Source organism: Semicossyphus pulcher, unplaced genomic scaffold (assembly GCF_022749685.1).
Source record: "Semicossyphus pulcher isolate SPU_LCO1_2020_fin unplaced genomic scaffold, fSemPul1.0.p SCAF_15, whole genome shotgun sequence".
Taxonomy (NCBI): domain Eukaryota; kingdom Metazoa; phylum Chordata; class Actinopteri; order Labriformes; family Labridae; genus Semicossyphus; species Semicossyphus pulcher.
In genome coordinates, this window is record NW_027211659.1 from 17834949 (window position 1) to 17848313 (window position 13365).

The 13365-nt window shown below is 40.6% G+C and overlaps 1 protein-coding gene across 1 annotated transcript in view; it reads left to right on the forward strand.

Annotated features, from left to right (window-relative positions):
• The first annotated feature begins 3932 nt into the window (after positions 1-3932).
• Positions 3933-13365, forward strand: part of epha6 (eph receptor A6) — a 172339-nt gene continuing 162906 nt past the window's right edge. The window contains exons 1-2 of the mRNA XM_069663594.1: positions 3933-4011; positions 11723-11787. Of these exons, the coding sequence (XP_069519695.1) occupies positions 3933-4011; positions 11723-11787 (144 nt within the window). The remainder of the gene's footprint in view (positions 4012-11722; positions 11788-13365) is intronic.

The window sequence follows — 13365 nt, forward strand, 5'->3', positions numbered from 1 at the left end:
TATTGAGGCTTAAGCAGAGATATTTCAGCTTCATTTATGATGGTGAACAAAAAAGTACAAAAAATATATAATTTATCATTTAATGAAATGTATGTTTGTTAAAGGTATAGGATGTTCCCTTGCATTTTGTCAACAACACATTTAAACTGGACCCCTCCTCAAGAAGAGCACTTTTGCAGCATTTTTCAGACATGGGGGCACCAAAGTCATAAGATTAATCTGCTTGGGAAGATCAACCAAACCATCCATCATTCAGCTCTTTACTTTTATTATCCTTAGACGGTCAAGGGGGGCTGGTCAATCCGAAGGCTAACACTGAAAGACGGACAACTATGCACGCTCACATTTCCACAAGCAATTTGATGTCTCCAATTGCCTTAACTGGCATCAGAGTTAATTTTGGCCGCTATTTTAGATTTAGGTCTTACGACAAAAATTAGTTTTAGTCACATTGGGTCATTTTTACCCTTTATAGTATTAGTCTTTCTAGTCGATGAAAACTCTAAACATTTTAGTCCAGTTTTAGTCAATAAAAAGGCAACGCATTTTAGTCAAAAGGTTTTCTCTTTTAGCCCCGATACAGGTTCAGTGTGCTGTAAAATCCTCACATAAATTGTTTCATGACAATGCACGGACAACATAGATCCTCAGCTGAGGTTATATATGATGGAAACTTCTGGAACGTAATGTTACGCATTTAAAGCCACAAAACGAAGCCGTGCAGTTACAGTAGCACATACTGCACATTGCTATCTTGCCTTACTGTATTTACAGCGGCAGTATTGGTATTAACTGTAAAAAATTTGTATATATTCATCATCACTTCTCATGTAAACAGTCTGACTGAAGCAGACAGCCCGTGATCGCTCCTTTTTATGCGGAAGAAGCGTCAAATGGCGTGTAAAACGCCCCTTTTTCTGTCAGCACATTTTAGTCCCGTCTCATCTCGTTAATGAAAACGACATACGTGTCGTCAGAGTTTTAATTATCAACGATCTGTTTTTAGCTTGTCAACGTCCCGTCTTCATCATGGAATAAAGGTCGCTGACAAACATTTTTCATTATGTTTTTGAAATAAACACTGACGGCATGTCACTTGACTGAGGTGGAAAGCTGGAGTACTTGGAGAAAATCCACCAAGGCAATGTGAGCACATGTAAAGTCTACACAAACAGGAAAAGCCAAACCATGTGGAACATGAATGTCAGAAAAAAATTCCAATCTCTCCGACAGTTCTTGAGGTATTTCTGGATTCAAAATGCGAAGGGATCCACTGACCCATAAATCAACATTGCCATTACCTAACAGGCCACCGAACACCGTGATGTAATGATCCCAGAAAAGCAGGGTTCCCATCAGCGGTGTTAAAGGCATTTGAGGTGAAATTGTCCTTTAGTTTATAGCAGTTTGGATTCAATCCACGTGTTGGGCAGTTCTGTATGGGCTGCCACTTCACTGTGAACAGGACATTAGTGAAACCATTAGCGTTATAAAGTCTCATTGTCTCTGTCAGTTGTGCTGATGTGGTCTCGTTCCGGCTCTTTGCTCGTGATGAGTACAGATGGACGGAGCTTGTTCTCTCTGGACACAGGGAATCATAGCTCACATTTAGGCGCCCCGTTACACGACAGTCACACACCATTGACCAACATTACAGCAAAAGAAACCAAATCATTGCAGGGGGGTGGCTGAAGTGGACTTCTGCTCAACAGTTTCCCTCTTTGATCATTGTTCTCAGTGATCACCCTTAGCAATGTGGGATGATTAAAGCAATATCATCTATTTTGCAATTTTAGTAGGAGTATTAGTAGTAATAGCTTTACAAGTACAGATGTAGTATATAATTGTAAGAACTTTATAGAAAATACACTGAAACTAGAAAATTCCAGGCTTCAGTAATAGATTGCTGTGGTGGTGTAAAGACATAAGTGGCAGGCCTGAAAGTGCTTGTAATATTAAATTGTGTTCCCACAATGACAAATCTGCAGTAAAAAATTTGTAGCCACCAAAATTTCTATAACCTCCTCATTCAGCGAGATACACCGCCGTTTATCCATCTATTTATAGCTGCAATACATCTGCACAGTGACGTTAATAGCTTGATCCATTTCTGTAGAGTGAGCGGCCTCCCTGCAGTGACAACAGACACAAACAGGCCACTGTGGTCAATATATTCTACTCTACAGCCCTCCGTCCTCAAATGTGTTTGCACGTCGCGCCGCACAAAGTCAGTAGTCAGTCCTCAGCCCTCTCTGCATTGTTTGGTGATTGGCTGCGAGCTAAGTGGTGCTGACGGATTGTGATGTTGATGTATTTACCTCCTCGGCGCTGACAGGAAGCTGTTCCTATGTGCTGATTGACTGGGTCTCATCACCACAGCGTTGCTTTGTTTAACCCGGTCAGGTTGGGGAGGGTTTGCTTACTCACTCGATGAGACGTCCATGAAGATGAGAGGAAGACCTTCCCTAATCTTGGCTGACATTGGCGGCTTGGCAAGCAGAGCAGCTCACTGTTTCACTGCTAATTGGTGGATATGAAGCTACATTTCCACTGAGACGAAGTTTGATGTACAGACATGATGGAAATGAGATAGCTGTTACTTAATAGTGCTGGTTAGATAGTTACTATCTGTAGAATATAACTTTTTCAGGAAACATGATTGTTACAAAATGCTGAGAGAGCACTTTTTTCCATGGGTCAGTATTGTTATACCTCATGGGGCTTGCTGGAAATAAAGATCCGTCCTAAACAGAGCTTGGTCATAACAGTGTCGATGAGCAGGAACCAGAACATTATGACTTAGGAAAGGGATTCATCGTGCTCAATTGAGGTTTTTTTTGATATCCTTTATTAACCTTCTATGGGGAAGCCCCCAAAATTGTCCCTAGATAATCACAGTCGTGTCCATTTAAGTCCAAATTAAATCTGTAAAAACAAAGTGTACTTTTGCTGAGGATTAGAGGCTGAAAGTATGGTTATAAGAATGGAAGTCTTAAAATAAATCTGGTTTAGTATAGACACGTTAAAGATCCTGTACAGGCTCCAAAATAAATCTGTATTAAACAAGAGTAAATGTCTTTATTCAGTTCTTAAAGTCGATTAATTTCACATCCATAATATATATGATATACAGTGAATTCACCAAACCATCCACAACAAACTTTGGTAATGCAATGTAACAAGAGAATGTTCAGATATGATTTCACTGGTTTAAATTAATATCAGTATTTTAACACTTGGAAGTCCTTCAGGAAATTTTCGGAAGCCCTGCACTTGAACCAATGAGACATACACATACACACACGCACACACACACACGCCATTGCCTTGTCAGCTAACCCCCTCTAGTGCCGAGCATCCTGCACAGATGCGCACAGTCTCCCTCTGAAGCCGCTGCTTCACTTTCTCCTCCGCTGCATCCCGATCATTTCTCTATCCACCGTCCCCTCCTGCTGCTGCTGCTGCTGCGGACCCCGGCTGGAGACAGGGAGCTGCGAGCCCGAGCCACACTGACAACAACAAGGATTTCTCGACCCTGTCACGACTACGTGCGCCACGCGGACACACTAGACTGATAAAGATATTTTAGTGTATCTTTGAAACAATGCAAGATGGGCGACTGAAGTCCGTGGGAAACCTCCAAAGTTGTTAGAAGCTAGGTCTTTCACTCCTTGTCTGAACATTTGGTTTAAATAAAGGTATTTTGGGGACTTTATCCAAATTGTCTCCCTTCCGCGCCGTCGCCGCCGCCGCTCCAGGTGAGGGATGGATCTTCTCTTGTTCCGTAACTCGGCTTCTCTCTCCCACCTGGACCAAATGTAAGGAACCAGGACCAGCGGATCTGTGCTTGTGGAGGATCCAGCCGCGCTTTTTATCTGACCTCTCGGCCAGAAGTACCTCAGACGAAGCCGGTGATCGATGTTGAAGCAGACATGAGTTTTGGAAACAGATTTTTCCTCGTTTCACTCTTTCTGGGAATTGTCCTCACTCGCTCCAGCCACTGCAACCAAGGTGAGTTTTACGTTCCACTCGTAGGATAGGATACCTGAATTATTTCAACCCTCATGCTGACCTTTTTTTCTTGCTTTGAAATGCTTAACCACTTATTTCTATTTTTAAAAACTTAAACCGTGGTCACTTACCGCACTATTATGATTGTTAGAGACAATTGGGTAAGATACCCCAAGTAGTTAAACCGAAAACAAGCCGGATATTAGAGTAGATAACGGCAAAAAACATCCCTCACTACGAACATTAATGCATATTGCTCAAAAATTAAGAAGTTTGATATATCAGATTTTTTTGTCTTTGACTGAGGCATTATTCTTTGTTTTATTGTGAAATTAAAAGTTGATGTAGGATATAGACACATTCTACTTATTAACAATATGTTCAACATGTTCATGTCAAAACAGTCTAAATAAGACAAATTAAACACTTTTTAAAACAGAAATGCACCATGACAGAATCCACACTTCAAGTTTTTGAAGTTTAACAAATGCCTTTAACTCACTTTTGTATCCAAACACTGAATCAGATAATAAAATGAAACTGCTGGCTTTTATGAAAATCAGCTGAAGTGACAACCCTGGAGGCTGCTTTAATTACACATTCAAGATAACAAACACACAGACAGAGAAGACAGAGGAGCAGCCACGGATTGAATCATTAAGTGGGTGACAGAGAGAACATGTGTGTGAATGCTGACTTGTAACGTGTTAGACACATGCAGTGCAAAGTCATGAGCAGCCAAATACACATTTTTTCAGTGACAGTGTGTGTAAGTATCACTTTATGTTTTGTACACACCTGAGCACACAAATACTTTGTGCTTATGTCTGTATGTGGTGTGGATACAGTGTGTTTCATCTAATATGATAGCAAACACTTTTACTGCGTGTGTCCACAATTTTTATTTTATTTTATGTTTTAGGGGGTGTGTGTTCCCCTGTAGCTCCATGTGCGCACACACGCAGCTGCAGCATCAGTGAGGTTTAAAATAGCTTTATTGATTGTGCAGGACACAGAGGGATCTGCCCCCCAGGTTATATTTTATTGTTCTCTCAGTTCAATAAGAGCGATGCTACTCCCTGTACTCGCAGACAGATGCAACGTAACAGCCTCACTCTGTGTTTTTCTCGGCCACAGATTGAATGATTGAACTGATGTCTGCTTTGAATCGTACATTAGTCCCTCATATTGACTGGTCTGGGACCTCACGGCACAATTGCAGTTGTTGTCGACCACAGGGAGCTGCAGCTTTGGATGGAAAAGCAGGCGGGAAGTCACATGAGAAAAAAAAAACCTGTGAGGTGCTGAGGCATAAGTGCTACTTCCCTTGCTCCATCACGCACCTTTCTCATGGTGTTTAGGTATTTTCAAAATAAACTTCAGACTCCAATTGTGCGATTTTCCACCCATTTACATTCTGATCCAGCCACCCCATGGCTGTAAAAAGACCAAAAGTGAGATAAGACGTTGACCTGCTCTGCTACAGTACACACTGTGTCATGTAGGTAGGCTGGGGACAAGACCCAGCGTCATTACACACAACCGTTTTAGTTGAGTTTGATGCGTCAGCAGACAGACAATTGGAACTCCAAAGATTGGGGATTTGGCAAAAGAAAAAGAAATGATGTAAGGAGAACAAAAAAACAATCACCTTTCGCTTCTCGCCCGTGCGCTTTCTCTCACAGCAACATATCACACCATCCCTCATATCAACCCAGCTGGGATTGCAGACAGTTATTAACAAAGCTCCACTCACTCACTGCCAGGTTTGAACAAGCCTGTTTCCCCCATCAATACATCTCGTCCAGTAATCTTTACTGTTATTCTTTTCTCCTCCCTTGAGAAGTCGGCAGCAGCTGTATTTATTATAATGAACGTTTTACAAATCTCATTTGCTAACCTGATTCCATGAGCCTTTGTAGAATTTTCCTGAGCAGAAGATTGCTCGTACCAAATAAAACTGACAGATGATGTCTTTGTTCCACACTTCTGACATTGTTCAGATTGTTTTTTTCCAGCCATGAAAAACATGACAAAACAAATCGATCCTTCGAGTCAAATGAAAGCAGCACATGTGAATGTTATTTTAGTTGGTCAATTGCATCTCACCAAGACAGTGCTGGAAGTTTGACTCAAAGCGATCCACCTGAGAAATCATCATGAACGTAATGAAACTCTTTGCATATATTTATGTGGATCAAAGCTGTTGCTCTCGCTGGCACCACCCACAGAGCACCAAGAACATCATCAGCTGTGTGCTGTCAATCAATTAGCCGAGACAGGGCAGCCAAAAAATGCTAACTCAGCACCTTTGGCAGACAGCAGTGTGCTTGTGTGTTTTTCAGAATATGTGTATGACACACGAGCAAGAAAAATTGGTGTCAGAATGCATGTTTGGGTTGTTAAAAAGACATTTTTTTTACACTGAGATGCAAATGTACACAGTCATGCAGTGGTGCACATGCTGACATGTAACTGTCAATTTTAGCACAGTCCAACCGTCTTGGAGGCATCCCTGTATTTAAATAATGATTGTTTCATGGCACTACGTGTGAAATTTAAAGATGAAGATCCACTTACTTAACAGTTCAACAACAGTCATTGGAGGTCAAGAAAATTTGAATAAGTGAAAGCTGTTTAATTTGAAAATACAATTTATGCTAATTATCTTTGGTATTAAATAAGACCTTGCTGGTAGTACTGCACATTGTAGCCAGTTTACTACAACTTGTATGTGTGTAATTAGACAGGCAGTATATGCAAAAATCATCTCAAGGTTTCAGGCTTATAAAAGCCTTTCCAGTATGTTATGAGAATTGTTTCCCACAGGCTTACACCATGCTTGAGTTGAGGCCCCAAACATCCTGTGTACACTCAAGCAGGTGTTTCACTATTTATGCCTCATGAAACTTGTGGGAGAGCTGGCGGGATTCATAATGCCCCCAATGCACTTTTTAGCTCTGTTTGGACTGTGAGGCCTGACACTTCACCCCTTTGTCATCTGTATTCAGTCACAGAGTTTAATGCAGCATAGCTCCACCCAACTTCTACCTGCGCAGTGGTTGCAGCACCAACACAGTTTATAGTTTAGGGAAATACCAAATAATATATAATATTTAATATTTAAAACACTTTCAGCTTATATCAGATCTAATCAACCACATTGTAAGATTTGATTCACTGCCGTTAATATGTTGCTGAATGTTTGATCTCGGTGGAGTGTGGCGACGTGTGGATGATCCTGTCATGCCTCTCAGGTTGTCTCTGCTATGGGTAGATTTCCATTTCACAGCATATCATCCCGCCACTTTGTTTACACCACTAAATGACAATGTGCAATCCTCACTGATAGACTCACCAAATCAATTTCCACAAGTCTCTGTTCATCAAATGCTGTTGTTTGTCTCTTAACAACACTTGCTGTTTACCAGAATGGGTATGTAGGGAGATTGCAAATTGAAAGGTTTTGTTTGTGTTGGTAAGTGAGGCTTGCTCTGCTTTTTTTTAAAACCACAATAGTGCTCTACTGCATACTAAACATGTTTCATTAATCTATCACCAGAACAGAAACCCCTGGTTAGAAGGATTTACCATCACGCAGCGCTCAAATATCTCCAAGTTAAACCTTTCTTGTACTAAAGAAAGTAGTGCCATACTTAGTTCTTCTAACCAAAAGAAGAAAACCTTGAGGAAATGTCCTTTTTGAAGAAGTTAACTTGCTATACTTGAACAAGGAAATTCTGCACCTGTAGACAGCCAGTATACATGTAAGCATACAAGTATGTCTGAGAACTCAAATGACTCCCAATGTAATTTGCATAGAGCACCACTGGGTGAGACTGTCTTTGGGCCTGTTGTTATTTCCAGGTGTTTGTGTGGCCTGCATGGGTTGTGGGCCAGACAGGAGATGTCATCATTCTACTGGAGCCCAGGTATTTATGAGCTGGCCAGCTCACGGTCTATTTATATCCATCCAGTGGAAGTCCCAAAGGACCCTCAGCTCCAGGCAGGGTCTGTGGGTGCCTCGCTGAGAGACAACTTTATGGAGGGATAGAGACAGAGAGAGTGGAAAGATGGTCGTGTACACACAGGCAGTTTTAGTGTGCAGTGGCAGGTACACTGCTTAGGTTTCTTTTACCCAAACCAGAAGACACACAGTAAAGGAGCACACACATGCAACTGATACTAACATGAAAACATACACATCCAGAATACTGCTGCTATCCTGAAAACTTGTCTCTATATTTTGTTGCGTAAAAAGCTTGTATGTAATGATTTATGGTTATTAATAGTTAATATACCAACCAAGTGGTGAAGTTTTCCGTTTTGTTTGTTTTGTTTGGGGATGCTTACCGTGCACAGCTGCTGCTTTCAGGTCTAACCTGTGACGTAATGTCAGTTCAAAACAGTGTCAGCACACCAGAGATTGCATTCAAAGCATCTTTTGCCTTTTGAAAAATAACAACATTGGTACTGTCCCTTTTCAATATAACTTATAGTGCATTGCATACTTTTCCAATGGTGGATTCAAATGAACACGAACAAAACCTCTCCATCAGACTATTTTCCTTAGCTCTTTTAAAGCACAAGGTGTTGACCCAACAGTACAATGTTCTCTGCTGGATATTTTTACAGACTGCCTCTCAGTGTACATCAGCTGTTCTTTATTAATGACAAACTAAAGTGTGAAACTGCTCACTGCACTGAGCACCACAGCCAACTCTCAGTAATTATGCCATCCTCCAGGGACTGTGCTGCTAACCTGCCCACTGAAGCCTAATGGTGTCCATTAACACTACTGGCATTGCCAGCTCCTCTAGCCTGGCGCATGCACTGACATGGCTCAGACCTAGCATTGGTGGGGGGAAAAGTCACACAGAGTCACTGGAGCTGATCCAAAACCAGTCAACATGGAGTAAATATGAAACTAAGCCAACAGAGCAGAGAGGACAAGGTAGGAAAAGGAGAAAGAAATGATCAGCATGAAGCCTTTCCATGCTGTGATTGCAGGATGGTCAATCAATAGAATAATAGGCTGCTTGTCTGATTATGTAACACACCAGGATTCATTAAAATCTTTGCTGTTCATATTCTAAGAAACTCAGTTTTCTTTTGATTGTGAAGTATGAAATATAATCCCTTGTTAAGAGTGGATGTATGCCACTTTGGTCAGCCAAGAGAACCACCTACTGAAACTCAGACTTTCTCAACAAAAATTTGATACTGAACTTTTATGTTGGTCCTAGCTATGACAAGTAGTTTAAAAGAGTAAGTGAACTCGTTCTTCACTCTCTTTTACACTTGCTGCAAAGTGTCTTTTTCTCGATGCTCTCCCTGTTTGCCTGGGGAATTTGAATAGAGATTACATTTCTTTATTGCTGCTTCAAAATCTAAAGGGAAGCACATTTCACTCTCTTTAAAAACCTCACTTATAATGCAGGTTTCAGGGAGAATATGCTGTCGTTTAGTTTTAGAATACTTTCTCTGGCACATTAGGAGTTCCCAACCCATTAACATGTCCTCCGCAGCTCACTGCTTCTACCTCTCCCTGCATATGTCAATGGAATTTTGATTGGTAAGACAATGACGCCAGAGTGCATGAAAGTTGTTTAAGTACATCAGGTTTTAACATTTAAATGTCCTCTGCAAATTACATACAGAGCCATCAGACTTAATTAATTTAACATATGATGTACATGAGACGTGTGGATTATATTGTTAATGTTATCAAGGCTACACTAAAGGATTATTTTCTTATTAGCAATGGATCTTATGACCATCTTATTTGCAAGTGGTTCTCTCATAGAGATGAATTCACTTTTTTTGCCCGTTTATGAATACCGTAAATTCTCAAATAACAGCCAGTAGTCAAATAAAAGCCGGGTCTCTATAAATAGCCAGGGGCGTGGTCTGCAGGAACAAATAAAGGCTGGCCCCACACACAGGCCGGGGGAAAAAACTTTAATCAAATCATTTATAAATGTATTTTTGAATTATTTATGAGTGATGAATTTGATATTATATTGATTGATATATATTGGTTTTCTTAACTTTTGGAAACATCCATTCCAAATCCAAAAGCGCTGTTACATCGGGTCACTGTAGTGTGCCCTTTACTAGTTCCCTGACTCAAAGAGGACAGCATTTAGATGTCAATGACAGACACATAAATGCACACACAGAGTGAAAACCTCAGTGAGCAGATGTTTGGGTGATCTCTGTCAACCAGGCTTCGTCACACATGCACCGGTTCATATTTGGGGAACTGACAGATTCAAAATGTCTGATCCTCCTGTCTGCTTGCTTTGATCTCAGAGTACATTCACAGATCAAAAAAATGTTCTTTTTTCTGCTTGACATCATAATCTGCAAATGATAATATAACAGCACTGAAACTACCTCCTTTGATTTACATTTAGTTGTAATAACTAGCTATCCCAGAGCAATTATCTTAATGGAGATTTATTCAGGAAATATTGTCACTGATAGAGATTTGTGTTGGTATAATGAGCCCCCCAAGGACCACTTACAGAGCTATAAGTGGACATTCATGTCTGACTGACACTTAAAACTCAGCCATTATCCGAGTAAAAGAATTCTCTGTGATTTGTCAGATATCAGTTTCAGCATTAAGAGCTTATGTAAGTCACAGCTTAACAATCACGATTTAGGTCACTGGCTGCTGAAGGACAAGTTTAAAGATGGAATTTTTGGCAACTAATGATGGGATTTGACAACAATGACTCAGAGCATGTGAGAGAAATGATTGGCTTTAAACAGGCCTCTTGGGTTTAGTGTTGTTGTTTTGTGCCAGCTATCGCTCTCTACCTGCATACTAATCGTTTTCTTATACCCACCTCATGATGCCGTGCATCACATAATTAGGACATAACTGTATTGTCACACATGCTGTGCATTTGGCACATTTGATAAGCTGACTGAATGCGCTCCATGTAATATTTATAGATTTTGAAAATGCAATATGTGTGGGGATACTGTTTACTCCCTAACGTTGTCACAAGTGTAGGTGAACACTTTTTTTATTGTTATAAAACACTTATGGCGAGGAGAAACACTTTCCACCTGAATTATTAAATCTTCTGTCCTTGAGACGAGACAAAATGTTCGGGATGGTTTTATTTTCAAAGGTAAAATTGCTTTTTTTCCAACACTACCTGGAAGGTTGGATTCAATGACAATGAGTGTTACAAGGATTAATATCTTTGTATATAAATCTCTGGGCAAACACAGCCCTATTTTACATTTATAAACACTATACCGGGATATGTGATTACTATTTGGCATAATGAAATATATTCTCATGTCATAGGAAGGGTTTGGGACAGATCTATCTCTGATTACATCTCATGAGCAGTCTCAGACACAGGCAGAAGAAGAGCACATTGTTGTGAGTGAGATTGGAGTAAAGCTGTGGATGAGATACCGGGATGGCTGTGGAGCGACTGTTGACAGTAATCTGACTGCAATCCATCAGTCCCCAAATTGCGTCGCAAGTGGCAAAAATGTTGCTGCAGCTGTATACGCCATCACGCTCATAAATATTCATCCAAGAAACTCGTTTCTGCTAATATAAAAAATGTCTAAATGAACGCGTTCATGACTGATATTTCAATTTCCAGTGGGAAAATAGGACTTTTTGTGTGTTGACTGATGCTAATGGTTGTTTTTCCCTCTTTCTTTTCCGTTCCAGTTGTGCTGCTGGATACGACGTCTGTACTTGGAGAGCTTGGGTGGAAGACATATCCTATAAATGGGGTAAGGAGAGCAACTGTGCTCCGTTTGCCTTCGATCTTACTGTCCAGTGTGCCTTGTTTGAAATGCATAGACAGTGTTGCATCGATGAGATCAATTATATTGACCTCAACACGTAATCTGTTTCATATTCAAATCCATGTTTCAGTTTAGACTCCTCTGTCCACATGGGAAATACTCTGACGTGGAGCAGGATAATGAGTCAAGGTCTCTATAAACCTCCCTGACAGTGTAAAGGCCGTACTATATGTTAGCTTTTTAATGTTAGCATAGAGAAAGCTTAAAGGTTCAGCTAATGCTAAATAACTGTAAGAGTTAAGCTTTTTAATACACTTAATACACACTGTTTATGCAGTATTTTGAGTATATTTTCATCATAATTATAAATAGTTGAGATGAAAGAACTTATTGGGCCATAATGAAATCCGATTACAAATGTCAATCTTCCGTGTGCCATCGCGCTTGTTCTTCATCTTTAGCAGAGCATGGAAAAGCTGGGTTAAAAACCATTCATACAGCAAGAAGTTCAATTTCACCTCCGGTTGCCTCTCAGTAACTCGAGTAAGGACTGCATGTACTGTACTTTTGTCTGTATTTTTGTCAGTCAACTACCCAGAGGGTGTATTCCCATTTTGTTCTGGCAGTAAGTGCCTGCAGCTCCTCAGAAGAATCTTGTTGGCTGAAAATCAAAACTTTGGAAACAGCATGAGAGCCAAACTGAAGGTATTGGTATGTTAAAATATAGATGTGCTGACAACCAATAGTAAACTCCCTAGATCAAAACCATCATGTTCAAAACTTTGACCATCTCTGTGCTGTCAGAATACAGACGGACTGTCTTTATGTTCAGAAACGGCAGCCCAACTGAATTTGGATAGATGACTCATTTTGGAATAGAGGCATACGCTGTCATGCGGTGCCAATGACTCTATGACTGGGTTAAAAGGAGGAGTTCGGTCATTTTAAACCTAGGCCCAATTTGTACAAATTTGTGTATCGAAATGACTCATAAGAAGAAAAACAGTCCAGTAGATAGCCTCCGCTGTAGTCACAATACGGATGCAATGGCTGTAACATAATCCAGGGCAACTGTGCCTGATCAAAGTACGTCCACTAAAAGTGCTTGTTTTTACCACTGACAGGCTCAGATTGTTACTCCAGGTGTCCGACAGCATTACGGGAATGATCCCTACAAATATTGTCCTTTTTATAAAGAGTAAGATCCTTTTTGGGTAACCAGAAACAGTGACATTTCTAGCTAAAGAAATCAGATGCATGTAATTATGTTAGGCCTGCTTACTCGATAGATAGTTGCCCGTTTGGTCCCTGTGGTCTTGGCTGCTTACTTAATTTGGGCACATTAAAGAAAGTCTGCAACACAGCCCTATTGATCAGAGGGGGGAAATCCTCCGACATGGTCATCCCTGGACACCCCTGGCCATTTAATTCAAATGCCTTATCTTCATCGTCGAAATCAGGTAAATATTCAGCCATGGCTTTCGAAATATATTCATGCTGACATTCCTCTACATAAACAAATCCTTTCTCCAACTCTAACTCACGCTTCCCCCGTCCTGTTCA